Below are 23114 nucleotides of genomic sequence, written 5' to 3'. Positions count from 1 at the left end.
GCAGAGTCAGTAGGTTACGCTGTTAACTTGCTCAAACTTGACATGTGGTTCTCAGTAAAGCATTATAATGCGAGTGTCTTTTCTTTAGCATGATGTCTGTAATGAATGAATAATGTCTTTCTTTAACAAATACATTCTGTCCCCCTTTTATTTTTCACAAACTATTTGTATCTATCATATCTGATAAGGACATGAAAATATATAATTAAATTAAGACTTTTGTAAGTGGCAGTACAGATAATTACACACACATGCACACGTGTTTACAGGCATATTTATACATTTCTAGGGATGTGTACTTAATGCTAATATAAACTGACAAACTTTTCTAGTTTGTCTAGAATACCTGCTGTATTAACATATAAAATCACACGCACAATTCATAAATTTACACACTTACCTTTGTTTCTAGTCGTCTGTGCTCTTTATTTCTACTTCGTATTTCCTCGTTTCAGCCCCTTAGATTTTGTAAAGTACATGCAATTTTGGTATGGTAGACACTAGCTAGCTCTGCTAAATTTGTTATTTCAGAGCAGTAGTACTCCTGAAGAAAAGAGAATGCAAGCCCTCAGAGAGAAAAAAAAAAATAACTTTAACAATTTGGGTAATATAATGCACCATAACTACACCAGGTCCTAATTTAGATTAGCACACCAGCTCGTCCTGTCAGTGAGAATGTCCCTGTCTCCCAATGCCCATGAAGTAATCTGCGCATACTCCCATAACTATGTTAAGTACATCCCCAGCTAAAGAGGAAGCAAACTTCTAGAGTTACTGGTTGAGAGAGGTAATCTGAAAGAGTGGGTGACTTGAATAATTACATGAACAAAGGAATAGAAAGAAAAACAACTAAAATGTAATTGTGCGAACAGCTAGATGTAAAGTCTGTGCAATACTTCTACTACCATCCGCGTTCTGCTCGAACCCAACGGCAGTCTCACTATTCTTAAATAAATCCATAACTTAACTCCAGACCAAACGCCAGCCCCATGCTCCTGCACATGTCTGTACGTCCCTTGAGCTTAATTCCAACAGGCTGATGGAGCTGACATCAGCTCCAAAAGCGTGGAAATTAAAAAGTGCAAAAAATAGATGAAAAAATTGGAAATGAAGGGGTACCACTCTGGAATCGTGACACCCCAAAACTCGATAAAAACAGAGTAATTCGGGACAATTGGGAGGTCTGCCTCTGAGTCTATTCTTGATGTAATTTCCAGGGGTGTTTAGCTTCCTATAGGGTATGACAATGCATTTTTTTTTTTCCACATTTAGTTTTAGGCTAATGTTTTGGCATCAGTCGTTTGTCTGATCTAGACCCCTCTGAAGGATTTCTACATTGTTGGGGGATTCACTGATTGTCCCCAGCTTGTAGACATCAGCAAACTTTGTCACCAGGAGGCCTTCCACATTAGCCCTGACTTCAGAGAAGTGTATTCCAAACAGGAGTGGTCCCAACACTGAGCCCTGTGGCACACCACTAGTAGCTGACCTCTTACTACATCTGAATTCACCCACTTTATCCACGTGTCCTATCTATGAGCCAATTGGCTAACCATCTGATGATGTATGGATTTATGTCCAGTTTTGTGAGTTTATTTATAATACTTCAGTGGGGAATTGTCAGATGCCTTGGCCAGGTTGAGGAGGTAGGGTATGTACGGCTGTACCCTCATCCATGGCCATGGTGACTTTCTCACCAAAGTCCATCAGAGTCAGTAGGCATGACCTGCCCTTGACAAAGCTAGATTGGGTAAGGTCCAGTGTTTGGAGGTGTTCTATGTTATTATTTACCAGGTGTATGATTATTCTTTCCATGGCCTTGCATATAAGACTAGTCAAATGTGTGGGTCTGTAATATCCTGGGTCAGTAGGTGGTTCGCCTTTATGCAGAGTGATGACTGTTGTTGCCCTCCTCTGTGTCAGGATAAAGCCAGTCCAGAGGCTTTGGCTAAATAGAGATACTAATGGGCCTGATAAGTCATGATTTAAGCTGTTTTAAGAGTCAACCTGGTATAATGTCAGGCCCATTGAAGCCATGTTTTGAGCTTTAGAGAGCATGGTGCCAACTTGTTCTCTGGTGATAATTGGTGGTGGAGTGATGAATGTATTTCCTAGGGGAGAACTGGGGGTTAGGAGGTGTTGGAATTTGAGATGAATTTGTCAGCTAGCAGATTTGATATGTCTTCTCACTGAGTGTAGGTGATGCTATCTACAGCTAATTCTGCACATTGTTGGTTGTTGCCCTTAAGATTACAGACATGACTGAAAAATGCCTTATGATTATCCTTGGCTTTGGAGACTATTTTTGCCTCAGTCTGCTTTCAGAGATTTGAGAATTTCTTTGATTTGCTTGCTTAGACTAATGAGGGACGTTTGTTCTGTTGTGCACATTTCCTGTTACTTCTTAACAGGATTTTTTTTTTTTGTTGTACAACCTATTAATACCAGGGGTCCACCAGGGTGGCTTGTTTTTGCAGTTTGACCTGGGTTTATTTAGGTCTGGTGCTGCCTTTCCAATGCAGTTTGTGGTCATACAGGACTTTTGTGTCTGCCTCTGCTTAAGTTTCTGTGTGTTCTGGATTTGGGGGAACTTGGAAACTAGCTATGTTGTCCCTTAATAGGGATTAATTTGCCTCTGAGGGTTAGGTGGGGGGGACTAGCTTTACTTTATTTCAAGGGAGGCTGCTTTATTATCTGATCTTACCAGAGAGGACTTGTGTGTGTGTGTGTGTGTGTGTGTTGGGGGAGGGGATGCAGCTCTCTTCCATGTTTGTGAGTACCAGATCTAAGATATGTTTCCATGGTGGGAGTGCAGACTAGCTACTGTAGGGCATTTGAATTTACAAAATTAAATCTTTGGGCCTGCATATTAGTGGTTGTGTATGCCTCAGTTAATGGAGGAGTAGTTACAATCCGCCATGAGTATGGTATTGGGCTATAGGGTAAGTGAATTCTAGTAAATTCAGGTATGATGTAGGGGTTTCCTGGCTCATTGTTGAAGACCTGTAGCTAGCAAGAATGTGGTCATGGATTTTTCTTATGGTTAGGTGGACATGGAGTAGCTCAAGCAGATCATATTGTTTTACCAGCCTTGATGTGTGTTTATCTTTTATGTAGGTAGGTACACTTCCACCTTTTGCTCTTTCATGTTCAGTGGATGGTCTAAACATAAGAAAGATGTTATAGCTATGCAGTGCCATAGTGCTCTCCATGGCTTTGAACCGTATTTCAGTAACTGCACAGACGTCCGCATTCTCCAGGGTGAGGAGAGCTTCTGGGGAGTACAGTTTTTTTGTTGAGACTCAATAGCTGTAACACCTTTAGCTTGTCTTGAGTAGCTTTTGTTATGTTGGATGGTTTGTCTGTTTGGCATTGCATATAAAAGGCACTGTAGGGGTGGATAGTGTTTTGGCCATTACCCTTAAGCCTAGATCTGAAAGGTGAAGACAGTCCCTGACAAAAGAGTGTGGCATGTCAACCATTTCCTTCCAGGTTGAGAAGTATTGGACCCCTTTGGAATGACACCAGTAGCTAAGCCAGTTGTTGAAGTCTGTCATTTTCTGTTGGTACTGTGGCATCATCCTTCGAGGTGATAGAATGCTGCTCAGTGCTAAGCTCATACCTACTTGTGACATGCATTCTGAGAGTTTGTCTCTTCATATAGTCCAAGGAGGTACATCTCAGATTTTTCACGCTCGCATGGAGTATGACTGAGTCATACTGGTACTTAGAGGAAAGTGACCCGTGTGCTTGCATGATCTGGCAGATCCTGGCCCCTGACAGACAACTAACTGTACCTTTCTCCTTATCTAGGTAAGAGGAACATCAATGCGTCTCAAAATGGAGCCTCCTATGACTGGAATAATAGGTTGTGGGGTGTTTGGTTTTATGAGCTTGGTAGCTGAAACACAAGATGTGGCTTTGTGTTGTGATGGGAATTGTCTTGCTTTTGTGCATGCTGAGTTTGAGGACTGTCCGTGAGAGACCCTTCAGGTTTGTGCAAGCTGCATTTGAGCACCTCTGCATATGTCTGTCTGTGTGCGTGGTCCTTTGTGTGTGTGTCGCTGACTTGTTTGCTGCTTTTTGTGTCTGTATGTGAGAGTGTAGCATCCATTGCCAATGTGCAACTACGTTTCTCCGATACTGTATTTATCTGTCCAAGAATTAGTGTTTTAGAGATGAATAAAAACTGGATTCAGTAAAATACACATGGTTGGAAACAGTGTGCGCCTTCTACTCTTTGGCTTCATTTCCTTAGTATGATTTTTAAACCTCTATGCTTCTGTAGTTTAATAGTTTCAGTGCACACATACAAATTGATAGAGCAATAAAATGTAAAACATTCTGTGCACACTAAATGGTCAAGCTACAACGGAGTCAAGGAAGTAAGGTAAAAGTGAAATTCCACAAAAAAAAACACTTCCTCAAATGACTGCTGCCAGCGCAGTTCTCAAAAAATACAGATAAATTAGCTCTTTTTTTATTGTGAATCCAGAACTTCATCAGAAAAATCTGGTGTACAACACACAAATGATCATATCAGTTGTCTGAAATAAACTGCAGCCCAGTAGGAATGCTCAGAATATTTTGAACTGAGACCATCCATATTTAAAGAAACAAGCACCTGTAACAAGGGCTTGTATATTGGTCACAACACCATGTGACAGTAACTCTATTGAAATGTGTTAAATTTTATAAGTATTAAAAGTAAGTAAATCAACAATAAAATTAAACAAATCTGTTTCTAAGAATACATTTGATATAATTTAAATCGGAAACTGATCTGCTTTGCCTTCCTGGAAACAGTTTTATTTAATAAATTCAGTTCAGTTGAATAACCGAATCCCTTGTCACAGACACTCCAGTAAGTGTTCAAGCACCTCTCGTGTAATACAGTTTTATTCCATGAACGAACAGCACTCCAAATACTGACAGCACAAAAACAAAAAAACTGGTTAAGCGCTTTCACCCACTCGTATAGTGGGCTTCATCAGTGGGTGAAAGCGCTTAACCAGTTTTTTGTTTTTGTGCTGTCAGTATTTGGAGTTTTTGTAGTGCTGTTCGTTCATGGAATAAAAAACACGAGAGGTGCTTGAACACTTATTGGAGAGTCTGTGACAAGGGATTCGGTTGTCACCATTTTTTTTTGGTAAATTAAATTCAGTTGGATAGCAAGGTCCAAAAAATGTACTAATGTACCCTTTCCACTAACAGTAAAGGATAACCATAAAATACCATTATTAATATCCGTAATAAGCTGATCAAACAACTTGCGGTTTCTACTCCAAATAAAAAAAAAATCATCGGTGTATCTTTTATACATTTTGACATGTTTAAAAAGAGGTTGTTGTCTTTTCGGCTTTTCCTGTTAGGGGTCGCCACAGCGGAACTCCGGTCCGCTAATGATTGGCAGATTTTCACGGTGCCGAGTTGCCAGCTTGACGCCCAACCTTCAACGAAGGCACTCCCATTCATGCATGTCTTTCGGAACACCACTCGACCTGCGGAGAGGACATGCAGACTCCACACAGAAGGCACTCCCCATACACTAGCTGAGAATCGAACGGAGAACCTCTTGCTGTGAGGCAACAATGCTACCGCTGCACCACCGTGGATTACACATGTTTAAAAAGAAGTAAATTTGTTAAATGGAATACTCCCACCAGCATATAACTAAGTTTGCAAAAGCTGGGGCTACTTTAGCACCCGTAGGCACTCCTTAAATCTGCAGGTAGATTGAATCCTCAAAAAGAAAAAGTTATGTTGCACTATGTCCATTAACTGACAAAATAGTGTTTACCTTGGCATATTTTACTTGAATATAATCGCAAAAATCCGATCCCTTCTTCTTGGTGAATGGTGGTATATAGTAAAACCACATCTGTTGTACCCATTACCAGCTCTTCATCTGTAAAGGTGTAGTTTTTAAGTAAGTTGAGGAAAACCCAAAAATCCTGTAAGCAAAACTCACTGGCCTGCACCAAGGAATTCAAGACTGTGTCCAAATAATGTGAAGTAGTAACTGTTTTATGACAAGGTGAAGAAACTATTTGTTGAAATGGTGGACAGGTGCTATTTTTGTGTATTTTCCACATCCTGAAAATCTTTCCAAGCTGTGGTTGCTCTACCAACAGAAAATCTTACAGATTGCAACTAATGTACCCTTGACTGAAGAGATCAAACAACAAAGAATCAACTTTACAAAAGCACTTCTCAACTTTTGTCCTTGTTAACTTGGATATAAAAACTGTTATCAGATAGTAGATTTAACATAGCCGTCCTATAATCTAGGTAATCCGTCATTACCAATACATTGCCTTTGTCAGCTTTCATATGTGTGGGATTATGAAATACGCAAAGTCTGTTTAAAGTTTTTGTTCACAAAAATCAAGATTATAAACTTTATGTTTTGGTTTATGCTGAACCATCTGATCAAATTAACAAGATTTTGAAAATACTTGTAGTGTACTGTGCAGAGGAGGATTAAAAACACTTTTTTTAAATCAACGTCAGAACTTTCACTTACAGTGAATATAAAACGTGTACACACCCTTGTTAAAATGCCATTTTTTTGTAATACAAAAATGAGACCACAATAAATCATTTCAAAACTTTTCCCACCTTTAATGTGACCTATAACCTGTACAATACAATTGAAAAACAAATCTGTTGGGGGGGGGGGGTATAAAAAATAAAAAAAATGTAATATAAGCTGGTTGCATAAGTGTGCACACCCTTAAATTAATACTTTGTTGAAGGACCTTTTGATTTAATTACAACATTCAGTCTTCTTGGGTACACACCTGCCATCAATTAAAGAGACTGATTAACCCCAAATAAAGTTCAGCTGAGCTAGTAGGATTTTTCTGACATTTACTCAGTTGCCTGCTACTGCAAAAGCCATGGTTCGCATAGTGCTTACAAAGCATCAAAGGGATCTCGTTGAACGGTGTCAGTCAGGAGAAGGGTACAAAAAATTTTCCACAGCATTGGATATACCATGGAACACAGTGAAGACAGTCATCAAAAAATGGAGAAAATATGGGACAACAGTGACGTTGCAAAGAACTGGATTTCTCTCCAAAATTGATGAAAAGACCAGATGAAAACTGGTCAGGGAGGCTGCCAAGAGACCTACAGCAACACTGAAGGAGCTGCAGGAATTTCTGATGAGTACTGGTTGTGTACTACATGTGACAACAAGCTCCCATATTCTCCATATGTCTGGACTATGGGGTAGGGTTGCAAGACGGAAGCCTTTTCTTACACAGAAAAACATCTAGGCCAGGCTAAAATTTGCGTCTCCCAAAAGCATTAAGGAAAATGTATTATGGTCTGATGAGACCAAGGTTGAACTTTTTGGCCATGATTTCAAAAAGTATGTTTGGCGCGAAAACAACACTTTGCATCACCAAAAGAACACCATCTCCACAGTGAAGCATGGTGTTGGCAGTATCATGTTTTGGGGTTGCTTTTCTTCAGCTGGAACTGGGGCTTTAGTCAAGGTGGAGGGAATTATGAACAGTTCCATATACCAGTCATTTTTGGCCCAAAACCTTCAGGCGTCTGCTAAAAAGCTGAAGATGAAGAGGGATTTCACCTTTCAACATGACAGTGACCCCAAGCATACATCCAAATCAACAAAAGAATGGCTTCACCAGTAGAAAATGAAAGTTTTGGAATGGCCCAGCCAGAGCCCAGACCTAAATCCAATAGAAAATCTGTGGGGTGACCTGAAGAGGGATGTACACAAGAGATGCCCTCACAATCTGACAGATTTGAAGCGCTTTTCATAGGTTCATAGGTTCATAGGTTCATACTAGGCTATCTACCCTAGGGCATTTATAAGCCTAGCCAGAATGTGTTTGGCTTTCGCCACCCATTTTAAATTTATTTTGCTATGCCCTTTTTCGAGGTTAGTATACTGTGCCTCTATCTAACAGTGACACAGAAGTGATACCCGGGGTAAACCTACGATCTCCCATCCACTCATCAAGATTCCTCTTGAAGAGAGTCAATGAGGGACTCTGCCTAACCTGGACTGGGATTTTATTCCAGAGTGAAGGGAGCCTCTGGGTTATGAATCTGTCCCTCCAGCATGTCCTATTTATTTCAGTGCTGAGGTTCAAGTCTCTCGAGCGTAGCTCGATGGGATTTGGATTTTCTGAGGTGCAGCATGTCCATTAATTCCGGGTTGGACATGGCTTTATACGCCAGGCACAGATCTCCTCTGAACAGGCGGTATGCCACTGAGTAGAGCTGGAGTTTCTTTAACCGGGCAGCATATGGCATCTGTTTGAGCCCTTTGATCCTCTTGGTGAGGTACTTTTGGGGTCTTTCCAGTTGCTGCAGGTGTCTGGTAAGGTACATCCCAAAAGGGGCATTGTACTCAATTATGGGCCTGATGAGGGATGAGTAAAGAGGCACGATGACCTCCCTGATCTAGATGTGAATCCCTTCATGATTAGGTGGGCTATATAAAATGTTTTTCTAACCACTTTGGCCACGTGGTTGTCAAATGAGAGATTGCTATCAACTTGGGTCCCCAGGTCCCTAATTACTTCTTCTGTACTTAATGGATTTCCACCTATGTGGTAATTTGTGGGCACTTTGTTTTTGCCAAAGGGATGACTATACACTTTTGGCATTTAGCTTGAGGCCATGGCTCTGGCACCAGTTGTCTGTTTCTATGAGGCCCTTTTGGAGGATGCTTGTGTCGGCTGGAGAGTCGATTATGGCACCCAGTTTGCAGTCATCTGCAACTTGGTCAGCCACAGTCCTTCCGTGTTGGCCTGTACCTCAAATATATACCGAACAAGAGAGGTCCCAGGACTGAGCCTTGTGGGACACCACTTGTAACTGGTTTGGAGTCTGACATGGCTCCAGCAATTCTAACCATGTGGGTTCTGTCCTTGAGCCAGTTTGCAATCCATCTAGTGACATAGGGGTTTATATTTAAGCTGGTGAGCTTATCTATAATGCCCGAGTGGGGTATTGTATCTAAGGCTTTTGCGAGGTCCAGGTAGGCTGTGTGGACCACCTTCCCCTCGTCAATGGCCTTGGTGACTGTTTCAAAGAAATCAACCAGGTTTAAGAGGCAGGATCTGCCCTTAACAAAGCCGAACTGGGTAGGATCCAGTGTTTGTAGGTCCCCAATATCTTTATTTATGAGGTCCATGATGATCCTTTCCATAGCTTTGCAGACCAAGCTAGTCAGGCTTATGGGGCGATAGTTTCCAGGATCCGTTGAGGCACCACCTTTATGGAGAGGGACCACTGTTGCTGTTGCAAGGAAGAGTGGGCAAATATTGCCAAGTCAAGATGTGCCGTGCTGATAGCCTCTTACTAAAGAAGAATAAATGCTGTAATTAAATCAAAAGGTACTTCAACAAAGTATTAGTTTAAGGGTGTGCACATTTATTGTACCCCCCCCCTAATAGATTTGTTTATCAATTGAATTGTACAGGTTATAGGTCATTTTAAAGGTGGGAAAAGCTTTGAAATGATTTATTGTGCTCTCTTTTTTTATATCCCAAAAACCTGGCATTTTAACAGGGGTGTGTACACTTTTTATATCCACTGTACATCGTGTAAACTGTGTTTTACGTTTAACTTTCTCCCATACAAGTTAAAGTCAACAATCAAATCAGTAAGGTAAGCTCTTTTTTTAGTTGGAATAAACGTAAAGCCCTTTGCCAAAACTTTAAGTTCAGCTGCATCAAAACATGTTCACTCAAATTGAAAATGGGCCAGGTGGTTGTCACCAACCCTTCCCTTCCCTTGTTGGACCTCACATTCATGAATGGATTCTGGTTGATACTGGCCATACTGTTGTGGGAAAAGAAGAGCTGTGGGTGTATTACCCAGTCCATTCACATGGGCCTGTTTTAAATCAGTGCTGTTTTCGTTAGTTGGAAATCCCCAGTGTTATCACTCGAGGGTAAAAACATCCAGTTGATCCAACAGTCTAGCGGAAAACCTGTTACCAGTTGTGAATTGGCAACGGCAACCAATGTTTTACTGTCCGCTTTCAAACTTTTAATGGGATACGCTTTATTTTGATGGTAGGTCAAAGCATCCCTATTTAATTTCTTCATTTTCTTAGAAATCAAAGTGGCTACATGTCTTTCAACCTTAGCCATAACACTGTCACACAGAGTGGAAAATAATTAAAACAGTTTGTGGTTTGTAATAACTTTGTTCAACTTGTGCACCTCATCACAAACAACTTGAATGGCATTAGAATTATGTTGAATCAAAAGTTTTAAAACTTCCAGCCCAGTGTTATTGAACAGTGTCACTAAATTCTGGTGAATGGAGTCAGTATATGTAATGCCAGTAGGAAGCTTATACAACCATAGTCCTAATGGAACTTGGCTCAAGCTCCAAACACCTTTAAGTAAAGATTATCGTAAACAAGGGACTGAAGTTTACTTAATTTTCTTTCAAGATCAAAAGTACTAGACTTCCCCTTGTGTAGTTTTCTGGTCCACATACCCTCCATTTGCAAATGGATACAGTTCTGGCCCGTGAAGCAGCCCAGAATATGATCTGAAATTTCTTTTGTTCTGCTCGCCAACCAACATGGTGTCTCTGGAATCAGAAAAGGCAGGAACACACTAAATGGTATTTATTTTTTTAAATCTATTTGCTTATCTGTTGCATTTAGCACATTTACTGTTTCTTCATGAATGATGTTGGTAAGATTATTAACTTTGAAAGAGAAGCAGTGCTCATTTACTTATTGAAAAGGATGGGGCAGGGCAGCTGGTGTGACTTTCAGGTTTTTGCCAGTTTTAAGTGCTCTCTACATAATTATGTTCTCCTGAAATGCTGACCTGTCTGTTTTCTTTTTCAGCAATGGCTTCTTTCACTTGCATTGCTTGCCATGTGGCTTTTGCGGATGCTGACCTTCAACGTGCCCACTACAAAACAGATTGGCACCGGTACAACTTGAAAAGGAAAGTGGCGGAGATGCCACCAGTTACAGCTGAGAACTTCCAGGAACGTGTATTGGCACAAAAAGCAGCTATTGATAATGAAGACACAACCACCTATTGCACAACCTGTGGGAAGAAATTTTTAACTCCCAATGCTTATGAAAATCACATAAAATCCAAAAAGCACCAGGACGAAGAGAAGAAGTTGCAGCAGGTTGCAAATAAGGAGTTGGAACGTATGAATGAAAAAAACTTGGAAAAGGGTTTGGGAGAAGACAGAGCTGACAAGGATGCTAGGAACACAGCCATCCAGCAGGTAGTCAAAGCCCAGCTATCTCCTTCATTAAAGAAGAAAGCAAGTGGATCAGCTGGTGGGACTGTTCTTTCTCAAAATGCAAGAACTAACCAACAGTGTGTACAGCAGCAGCCAAAACGGAGACCAGAGAAAGCTCCACGGCTTGAGTGGTTTGAACACCAAGCAAATAAACTTTCAGAAGAGCTAGAACCAGAGGAGGAAGATGAGGAGTTTGATGAAGACATGGAAGAATGTGATGATGGTAAAAATATATTTTTATATTTTAAATTTATAGGGGAAAGCTTAATCTTGTAGATGACAGCATTTTTTTACATTTGCCTTGATTAGCTGTGGGTGCAAGTCTAAACCCAGCTTTTTGGAGAGTGTAACTGGATTCATCGCTGATTGTGTGGTGTGCTTCAGCACACACATTGTGGTAAAATCTAACCATATGAATATATAAGGATACTAGATTTAAGTGTGGCCGACTGGGAGGTGTATCTGTGGTACGTTTAAGGGGAAACGGGGAGAAGTGAGAACTCTGGTGTGTTTAGGGAGGGAGAGAGAGAAGTTGGGTGTAGGATAAATGAGTAGTCAGCCCACCTGAAAGCATCACTGGTAAAGGGTGAAAACCCAGTAATATTATGATAAACCAGGGTGATGAAAGGGCATTCTATGTGTTTCTGAGAGGAAGTTAATGAAAAGAAAGGACTGGAAGTATAATACTTGAGAGAAAAAGGTGTATGGCTAGGACAAAATAGAACAGCAATACCTTACATAACTTTGGAATCACTAGGGTAGCAGAATGTGTTTAAAATAATTTGAGAGATAAAAAGAGGGGAGGGAACCTTGTTCAGGTGGATTAGTGAAGTGAAAAACAACTTTACTAGAAAGATGAGCCATATATAAGAAAAGGAGGATTGCTGAAAAATGAACTTGGGGGGAAAAACATCATGATTGCTGATACAAATTTTTGGGCAAAAGGATAAACCTGGATGTGTACATAGATCTTTTCTTTGGTAAAGCAACTAATGAAAGAAAACTAATCAGCATTTTTTACAAGGGGAAAATTAGAATCAGGTAGTCTGTTTTCAGTTTAATAATGCTGGCAGTGCTAATGGTTTCTCCAACATAAGAATAGCTAGTTACAGGCCAGCCTCTTTTTTTATTTTTTATTTACTGACATTTGTTAACCAGGTTAGTCCAGCTGAGCCAGGGGCCCATTTTCCATGAAGACCCTAGGAGAAAATCTCTAGAAAATTAACAATCATTACAAAAGTTATAAATATATAATTAACAGATAATATAAGTTTACTAGCAAGTAATAGCATGACATAACAAGTCTGTTAGCATGACATAACATAAGTCTGTTAACAGGTAACCAATCTATAAATATTAAAGGGTATGAAATTCAGTGGAATACAATACATAGTCATTCCAATGAACAAAGAGTCAATAGTAATACAAGTACTTATTATTTATTTGTTTATTTTTGTGCATATAAAAAAAAATAGGAAAAAGAGAGAGAGTAACAGAAGGTGCGGGGTATATGAGGAAAAAGAAATTTATGTAGATAAGAAGGGAGAATAAGTCAAGTGGGGGTTTTGACAAGTCTTTTGTAGGATCATAGGCAGTTACTAGGCTATTGGCCCTGAGGCCTTTATAAGCCTAGCCAAGAGTTTAGCCCTTGTGTAGACAAATCAGCACTGATCCCCCTGTCCAGCAGGGACATGGGTGGAATCACAGGGATGTATATTCTATTTCCCATCCGGTTATCCAGGTTGTGCTTAAAAATTGGTAAAGAGGTACTCTGCTTGATATGGAGAGGGAGGCTATTCCACAGATGGGGGAGTCTCTGGGACATAAATCTGTCCCACCAGCAAGTCCTATTGATGTCACAGACCAGGTTGAGGCTGTGTGTGCGGGTTACTCGAGTGGAGCTTGACTTGCGGATATGCAGCATTCCCATCAAAGTGGGGTTCGAGATCGCCTTGTATGCCAGACAGAGGTCACTTCTGAGGAGTCTGTATGAAACAGAGTAGAGGGATAGGGCTTTTAGCCTGTGTATAGTAGATTTTTGATTCCCTGGATTCTCCTGGTGAGGAACCTCTGTGGTCTTTCCAGCTCTGCCTGTGCTTTGCAAGGTACATGCCAAATGGGGCGTTTTACTCAATAATGGGCCTTATAAGGGTAGGGAAAGTTTAAATTCTTGCTTGAACTATTTTTGAGGAGTGCTTCTTATATTGAGAGGGAGTATGTTCCAAGCATGGGCTATGGAGTTTTATAAAGGGACTTTCCAATGTTTTTATTGGGGTTGTATATGTCAAGGAGATGTTTGCTCGTAGTACGGAGATGGCATTGGGGGTTATAGTTGACAGTAGATTAGAGATGGAGGGGCAGAAAGAGGGGATCATTCAGGATAGAGTTTGCAATATGTAGTTGAGAAAGTAGTAGTTTAGGGAATTCAGGCCATTGGAGCGTCTTAAGGGCTCGGCAGTGATGGGATTTTATGGAAGATTGGAGGCAAATCTGTCTGTTTTGTTATATGTTTGCTCTAGTTTGGAGAGAAGAGATGTTTGAACATTAGTAAGGTCGGGGACAGCGTAAAAAAAAAACTGGTAGAAGGAGTAACTGAGCTAGGGAGGGTTTGGAGGAGGGTATAAGAAATGTTTGGTTGCGATAGATAAGACCAAGTTTCTGGTGGGTTATTTTTATACATTGTTGAATATGCATTTCAAATTTTAGTTATCGGTGATTACTTCAAGTAGTTTAGTATGGGGTTCAGGTTTGATAGTGGTGGTGAGGGAGGTGATAGAGATGGAGGGTTTGTGCAGGGCAAGTGTTTTAGGAGGGAAGAGAAGTTTAGTTTTTTTGGATTTAGTATGAGTTAATTATCAGAAAGCCAGGTTTCAACAGAGGAGAAGGTGCGTTGAGTGAGAGCTTGAAGTTCAGGAATGCTGTGGGCAGAGGTGATGAGTGCAATTGTCTTCATATTGTAGAAGTGTTGAGATGTTAGTAGCAGAGTGAAGTTTGTTAGTGAAAGTATAGAAAAGGAGTGGGCCAAGGATACATCCTTGGGGGACAACGGTGTTTACTGGGAGGAAAGGGGAGAGGACAGTTTGCCAGCGAATGGACTGCTGCCTGATGGAAAGCTAGCTAGAAAACCATTTAGCAGAGGAGGTAGAGAGATGAAGGTCAGAGAGTTTAGTTAGAAGTTTGGAATGGGAGAGGAATAAATAGGAGATGAGCAAGTTATTGTCACGGGCTTTAGCACTGCTTAGGTGAAAGTAGTGCAATGGCTGTACTATGGTGGGGTCTAAAGCCATGTTGGGTGGGAGTTAGGAGGTTGTTGTCAAGAATGTGTTTGAGTAACTGAGTATGGATGCACTTTTCCAGGATTTTGGATAGGGGGACAGGATAGCAATGGGTCTGAAGTTAGAAGGATCAGTAGAGTTTTCACCTTTTGTGGCGAGATAGTGTATAAAAGGATTTCCATATGTCTGGGACATGGGATTCAGAAATGGAACGATTGATAAGTGTAGAGAGAGGGTATGCAATAGACTGCAGCAACTTTAAGAAAGTAGGGGGGTAGTTGGTCAGTAGAGGGGAGCAAGGTTTAAGTTTATTTCGGAGAGATTTAATAATGGAAGTTGGGACGGGTTGGAAAGTGAAAGCGTTGGGGAGGATTTTGTTATGGGGTGATGGAGGGTTTGAGTTAGGAGTACTATTTTGTGTAAGTTTTTGGATTGTTTGTATGAAATAGTTGTTAATGAGTGGCAGCTTCAGTAGCAGTGTTGTGTGGGAAGGGGTTGGGAGTAGATGGGTTTTCAGGGTGAAGCAGGTTATTGATGGTAGTCTAGAATTTCTTTGGATTTTTATGTGGGCTACATTGGCTAGAGCAGAAGAAAGCTTTCTCATCTTTGACTAGTTTTTTGGTCATGTTTCTGAACTCTTTATATCTTTGAAGAAGGAGAGAGGACTTGGTTTTAAGCCAGGCTTTCCAGGTACCATCTATTTTGTGTATATTGGAGCGGGTTTGTTTTGTGAGCTGGGGGCAAAGTTAGATTTAATTCTTATTTTTCTAGAAGGTGCAGTTGAGTCGAGTGTCGAGGAAAATTTTATTGAAAGATTCTACTGTCTCATTGTAATTGGTGTTCACTGTAATATAACTGTGATGACGCATACAAAAAGGAAAGGAAGTGACATGTTAGACATTCATTTTTTTTTTGTTTTTGACTTATTGAGTAGTGAAACAGTACATTAAAACCTACAAAGTGATGAGGCAACAGGTGGCAGAGGTGATGATGGTAAAAGTGCATAAGCTGAAACAAAAAAGTTTTGATTTGCACTGCAGTGGTTATTTGGATGAAAGTTATTTAAAATGGTATGATGAATGAGCTGAAAGGCAAGTAATTTGCAAATTGTGCTGCCACCTACAAACAGATGTTTTTAATTCAGAAGAGTTGCAGACAGTGTGACTGGTTAAGGCTCAGATACCACATTTGGGGGCATTGTAAAATGAAGACCCTTAATGTGCAGAAACTTTGACAGGGCTACATGATGTGATGCAAAGTGCAAGCTTGCTTTAAGGAAGACTGGAACTTATGAGGTTGTTATAGCTCTGCAGACAATATCTAGAAGTATGAAACTTTAAGTAACAGTTTACTAGTTTACTTTGAAGGCATTGATTCTGTTCTTTAGTAACCTGTAGCTGAAAATGACAAGATAGAAGTACCTCCTGGGGCAACTGGAATTTTGCATGCATGAGCCCAAAGAGCTTTAAAATGAGAGAGAATCATTATTGCACGTTTTAATTCTTGTCATTTGTTTTACCGACCTTGATGGGTTACTGTGATATTTAAAACTTGACATTCTTCATTTCTGGTTAGGACCACCTGTGCTTTAGGAAGTAGCTTACTGTAAGAAATCATTACACAAGTTTTGTCTTACAGTATTTTGAAATCTTTTTGATACACAAAACGCACCCTCTTTTTATGTTACTTCGTATTTCACATCCTTGTGCTGTACTGTAAAGGTGTTTAAGGAGTGAAAAAAAAATGTTTTTTCATATCTTTGGTGATTTAAAAGCTTCAGTGAGGTAGGGAAGCTTTTTGAGGGGATATGAGTGTGGTGCAGCCTTGTATAATAATTATACTGATGTTGGATAGATTACAGTGACTTTTTTTTTTTTTTTTTACGTTTGGTAACCAGGGTAGTGCATTGATCCGTCTTGACCATTTTCAAGCTTGCTTGCGGTTAATACCTAAAAATTGAAAAACAAGCACAACAGTCAAATACATACACAAAGCATTAGAGCACTGTAGGTGCATTTGAACAATGAATAAATGTAATAAATCCCTAATATTTGCCTTAAAATTCTAATTCTAATTCTCTAATCTAACAGAGAACTCTAACATCTTAGTTAATATAATTGAAATGTCAACATCAGCAGTCCTACAATACTATAATCCACAAAATAACCCAACAAATTTGCAATAAAGCAAAGAATTCACATTACTGACTTAATAAAAATTTTCTGAATAAGCTACAAGAGGGTCCCACCAAACAAATAACTGGTGCCAGAAATATGGCCTCAAGCTAAATGCCAAAAAAAATCATCTTCCTTTGAATCCAAACAGTCTAATACTGGTTACTTAAAACGCTTCAACTTCTGTAAAAGCTCTTCTCATTAGCTCTTCTCATTATCAAACAGTGTAGTTCAGCAACACAATGGCTGGATGTTCCCAGCTGGATGGCTAAGATCTAATATTGGTTACTCAAATCTAGTTGCCCAAGAAGATGTTTAACTAAGGCCATATTGTATGAGTACTGCATCCCATAATTTGCTGTCTCATCTCTCTCATGTATTGTAGTATATTGATGGACCTGTGCCCAGTCAGACTTTCAATCTAAAGCCATTTGACAGACATTTTAAACTGACAGTTTACTGAGCTGTAAAACAAATTCCCAGACTTTGTCAATAGCTCTAAGTGTAGAGAGGATTATTTATTATCAGTCACATTAGCACTCTATGCTTATCGAACAGATGAATCATACCAAAGTAGCTTAATAAGGTTATTTGCAGGTTACATGGCAGTTTATATTAGAAATATAAGCAGAGATATTAAAAAGATCTGTTTTTCATAATTATGTAAATACAACTTCTGATTTAGTATGGAACCATACCTCTCAACCTTAGAGCAAAATAGTTATGCATCACAGACACCATTGAAACAAAAACATTATACATCACTTATAATCTTTCTATCCCATTATTGTCAGTTAAACATTATATGGTTGAAATGACAACTGCATTCAGAATGACAGCTCTCCCTAAACTAATTCGTCTAATGGTATACAATCTACCAGTATCTGGACTACCTGAAATAAATGCCCACTTTACAAGACATTGACAGTGGTAGACTTGGCATCCTTCAGAACCCCACAGGCCCACGCTAATACATTGTCCATTAAATGTAAATATCCATCCACTGTAAATGGCAAAATCTACTTCTGGCATGTGTACCCAAGTATTAGGTTCATTGTGCCCATTTGATTTGCCCAGTATTGATGATCCGCAGCTATGCTTACTGTTGTTGTTCAATCTACACACTGAAGGAACATACTGACCCATTAACCCTAGGCTGCTGTCTCATTCTTACTCCCTGGAACTGCATTACTTGGATGACTACTTTTATTTAGATGAGGCAAAAATCCAGACATTCTTTGAAAATCCATACAGTTAAGAGGTCATCAGTCATGTTCAAATACAACACTCTCCTGTCAGGAAAGCCATTTAATGAAAGTGTACTCTTAATGTTGTATATTATATATTTGAGACTTGTTGTGTGTTCAGTGTAGACTGATAATTGTTAGCCTCTTTGTGCATTTTCATGTATGCAAAACAAAACTAGAAGGGTGTTGGACACATCTACATTAGAGAATCTTGAGATGGCAGCTGACTGAGACAAACATTAATTGGAGATCTTGCAGTGTGAAAACTGAGAATTCATCAAAAAAGCTAATTAGAGTTATTGATTCTGGATTAGTCTGCTAACTACCCTGTGAGCACTTGTTGGCATGTCAAAGTGGAAAAAACTAAACTTTTTAATTGCAGAATATGGCTTCCAGAAAATGAATAAATCAAATGCATTCAGAAATCTTCAAAGTGGGACATCACAGCACTAAAGCTCTGTTTAGTCACTAGCATAAGTGTATAAACTCAGCCATACCAGAATCAAATCCAGAGCCTCAAGTAAAAACAAGCTGCAATGGTGGTTATCCAGCATCAACAAACTTTACAATAAAAGTAAAAAATTGCTGTTTAAGAAAACAAAGGCAAGGCCCCAACAATGGAAAAGCACCTTCCTCAGCCTCCACAGACAAGTAAGACAACTTGTCAAATCCTACAGGGGCTCCTTTGAGAGAAACTTGGCACGTACAGCCAATGATAACTAAGGCCTTTTACAGTTGCATACGTAACCTAAAGGGAAGGACCCAAGCATATGCAGAAATACTGGCAAACAGAATCACACACACTGACCCCACAGAAATAGCAAACCTGCTAGTGGATAGTTTTGGTGAAAATTTCACTCTATCTCCTCCTAACTTGCAACAAACCTTCCTCAAAGCCTTGTCCAAGGCAAAAAACACAGCCTCTATGGAACCAGATGACATCCCAGGTTCTCTTCTAAACAGGCTAAAACATGAACTAGCATCACCACTAAGTACCCTTTTCAGTCATAGCCTAACCAGAGGCTTTGTTCCTGCAGACTGGAAAACAGTTATTCCCCTCCACAAAGGTGGCCTAACAGACCCGGGGCATTACAGACTTGCAGGTCTGACCGGCCTCATCTGTAAGGCCATGGAATGTATCGTTATGCACCTCATAAATAAAGACATAGGTGACCTTCAACCCTGGATCCTACCAATTTCAACTTCGTGAAGGGCAGATCCTGCCTGTTAAATCTGGTGGATTTCTTTAAAAATGTGATCAAGGCCATTAATGAGAGCATATCTGTGCGCACAGCATACCTCGACCTGGCAAAGCTTTTGACACTGTCCCACATTCAGGCATTGCAGATAAATTTAGCAAACTGAATGTAAACACCTTCGTTGTAAGATGGGTTGCCAGCTGGCTTACAAACCAGACACACACTGTCAAAGTGGGTGACTTCACATCAACCAGCAGACCTGTTACCAGTGGGGTGCCACAGGGTCAGTGCTGGACCCCCCTACTGTTTGTGTATACTTCTCAGAAGTTCAGGTACTTCTCAGAAGTTCAGGTCAAAGCTAAGGGGTTGTGGCTGACCAAGTTGTGCAATCATTGAATCCCCAAATGATATCAGTATACTCCAGGAGGGTTTTGCGCAGCCCAACAACTGGTGTGTTAGTCACTGTTTCAAACTGAATGCAAAGAAATGCATCATCATTCCCTTCAGCATGAACAGTGTCACCTCAAACTATCAAATCATCAGCAGTACCCTAAGTACCCATGAAGTGATAAGGACCTGAAATCACAAGCTGACTGCCACCTTAACTTCAACCACCTTGTGTCTACTGTAGTAAGAAAGCTTTCTGTATAGCAGACTTCGAAAGCAAAATAAGTCATAACCCCTCTATACTCGGCACTTATGAAGCCCATAAGTAAGTATAACGCCCTGCTTGACATGTACCCTAAGCACCTGAAGCAATTAGACGTCAGAGGTTTCTAACAAAGAAGATCAAAGGGCTTCAGCATATGCCTTACACAGACAGACTAAAGTCTCTGTCACTGTACACCATATCGTATAGACTTCTTTGGGGTGGGGGTGGGGGGGCTTATGCCTGGCCTACAGAGCAATCCAAGACCCAAACCTAATGAACTTGCTGCATATCCATAAATCAAATGAAACTAGGGCTACCCATTCCAGGGACCTAAATATGGCCTGCAACTTAAATCTGTCCCTCTAGCATGTTTTTTTTGTCTCCCAGTGACTGCCATATCTTTGGAACAGTCTACCAATTCATGTGAAACGGAGCACCTCTATGACACTGTTCAAAAAGAACCTGCATGAATGGACGGGGCACCTTAAATTCTTAACAGAGATAGAGCCCACAACCCTCCTGGACATGGGCAGTCATCACTAAATGCAATCTTGGGTATGGACTTGCATTACTATGTTATTATATTGGGATGAAACGACTAGGCTTAAAATGACCTCCAGGTTGATAGCCTAGTAATCTCCTATGATCAGAGGAATAGTCATGTAATAAAAGGTTGAAAAAGTACATGAAACACTAAAGATTCAACTTTATTTATGTGCAGAAGTTGGAAACTAGTATAAAGGAAAGAATGGCATAAAATGAGGCTTCCCAGGAGGAGCTGTTTTTGTAAAGTAGAACTCGAAGACCGAACATAGAGAGTATGAGGTTCTCTGCCATCCCAGATAAATTTGGGGAAGCAGAGTGTACTGGTCCACAAGTAACTGGGCTGGTGGTTCACAGCAAGAACTATTGATTTGAGAAAGCTTGTCACACATATCTCCCAAATTATGCCATTAGGAAACTGCTGAGACCTGTTATGGGGAATATATAGGCACAGCAGCAAAAGCAGACGCTGCTGAGTAAAATTTGGCAGAAGAAAAAGGTTATGAAGGTTGGTCACACTAGAGTCTTATGGAAAATGGCTGCTCATTGCACACTAGGCAAAAAATAAATTTTATCCTAGCAGTGAGAGGATGTCATGAGGCTGGGCTGAGATTCAAGTTTTTCTATCAAGTTTTTTTGGAAAAGCAGATGGTGGAGGTGATTTAAAAAAATGACCAGAAAAGTAAGGAGAAACTTTGATTCGGTCTGGAAAAGTTATGTTATATATACAAAATGAAATATAGTAAGTATTGTAATAGTCTTACTTATGGGGGTATAATTCCAAGGTGTGTGTGTGTGTATGTGTGTGTATATATATATATATATATATATATATATACATATATCTCGCAGTATGACATACAGGTAGTGCACATGAGGGGAAATGGAGAAGTAGATAAAGTAGAGTTGCTGGTTATCAAAACCTCGGGTTGGAGGTAAGATGGGAGAAAAAATCCATTAAAGTGTCTTCAGTGGCTACTTCACTGTATGTACCACTTAGTTGTATTGTTAGATTTTTGCCTTATTCTTTTAAATAATTACAGAAATGATGGACTTCTGACTTAACAGTGCATCATTATGGGCTGAAGTGCCAGAATTGGCATGTGTGCTTTAGAGTGTATGCAAAAAATGGAAGCTTGTAGCCGGTGACGTATGACCCAAGTTCCTCATGTAGCCTTTTAGTTTAGAAGTCCTTCGGTAATCTAGTCAGTAAGTGGGAGGGGGGAGGATTGAGTTGCCTTCTTGTACAAATGCAGCAAAACTGCCCCCCCTTGTAGAACTAGTTGTACATTTAAGTAATTTATTAATTTACGTTTCATTAAGATTCATTTTGGTTACCATGCAAGTGGGCTGGTTGACGGACCTTTTTCAGCCACAGCCCATGCTCATCTCATTGTTTTACTGCTACAAGAACTGTTATGTATCGTCCTAGTAAGAAAGTTTCACTTCGTTCATATGTGAAGAATGCATATGTGCACAAATATCTCATTGTATTGGGGAACTTGAAATAATAAGTCAGACTCTAAAGACCTTTAAAAATAATTTTATTGTCCTATATTCATTCTGTAACCAAAAGGAACACACAACTCTGAACTGTCCACATTTTTGCAGAATATACAGATTTGGGCCTAATTTTTGATCCGTTTCTCAAAAGTGTTGGTTTTCTGGCAAATCATTTAGGCTTAAAAATCAGAAAATGACAGACATTTGAATTTGACTTCATACCCTTAAGAAAATTCATGTTAATACAAAAGCTGTTATTTTTTCAACTTTCAAGAGCACTGTTTAAAAATGTCCCTATTTTTTGGACATTTGTCCCCTCATTATTTAAGGCTTTGTCCAGATTTCCTGTGCTAAGAGGTTGAAAGCTATGAAAATTGTGCTATGGTACTGAAAACTAGAGAGTATGCATCTTGTATAAGCTTCAGCTATTCACCTGAAAGTGTTTCCCTTTTCTAAGAAACAATGTGTCAAGTAGAAGAAAAGGAAATGTGTCAAGTAGAGCTGTTTGCCTCTCACTGTTAGTTTTGCTGCAAGATGTGCAGTTACTTAGAACCTGGAAAATTGGTAATTCAAAAGTGAAAAGCCATTAGTTTTTTTTTTTTCTGTTGCATATTAAGGGGTGGGTTGCTTGCAGAGTTTGGACTCTGCATTACTTAAAATGTATGTATTTTGTTTTCTGTAGTACTTCAGTTAGTGCTTTTTGTGAAGCAGGTTATAATTGGGTGCTGCTGTCTGGACAGTGCTATATGGTGCTTTTGAGTGACATGGCTTACTGCTGTACAGCATGCCTTCACATGGCTCTGCAGTAACTACTTCATGAGGTATGCTGTACAGTACTCCATACTGCTGTATACCACCAGTATGAATAGACTTCACAAATGTGCCATAGTCAATCTTTGTGCAGATGGATTATGTCTGCATCACAAGGGGGCCAGGATAAGATATTTTGTGGTAGTAAGGTTCACTACACTGTACTGTACTGGACTCTCTTGCTAGTAGGGAAAATTTTCGCCTTACGTTGGAGATGTTGGGAAGGGGGGTGTGAGCACTAGTATGTTGTTGAATGCTGCCTGCTGAGCAGCATACTAGTGGGGGTGGGGTGGGGGTGGGATAGTTGTAGCCATAGCTGTTCCAGCAGTTGATTGTATGCTACTGGAGTCCTGAAACTTAAAACTGTGGGACTTGGTAAATCCAACAGTGTTGGAGTTTTTCTGAATGATATAAAACTGGTGGTAGGGGTCGATGAT

General features: G+C 40.0%; 1 protein-coding gene across 1 annotated transcript in view; it reads left to right on the top strand.

The window, feature by feature from the left end:
• ZNF622 (zinc finger protein 622) overlaps nt 1-23114 on the top strand; it is a 271614-nt gene that overhangs the window by 5141 nt on the left and 243359 nt on the right. Inside the window, exon 2 of the mRNA XM_044065219.1 lies at nt 10859-11497. Within this exon, the coding sequence (XP_043921154.1) occupies nt 10861-11497 (637 nt within the window). The 5' untranslated portion in view covers nt 10859-10860. The remainder of the gene's footprint in view (nt 1-10858; nt 11498-23114) is intronic.

Source organism: Protopterus annectens, chromosome 3.part0 (genome assembly GCF_019279795.1).
Source record: "Protopterus annectens isolate FY-2018-M chromosome 3.part0, PAN1.0, whole genome shotgun sequence".
Classification (NCBI taxonomy): Eukaryota; Metazoa; Chordata; order Ceratodontiformes; family Protopteridae; genus Protopterus; species Protopterus annectens.
This window is presented reverse-complemented; position numbering and strand designations above follow the sequence as displayed.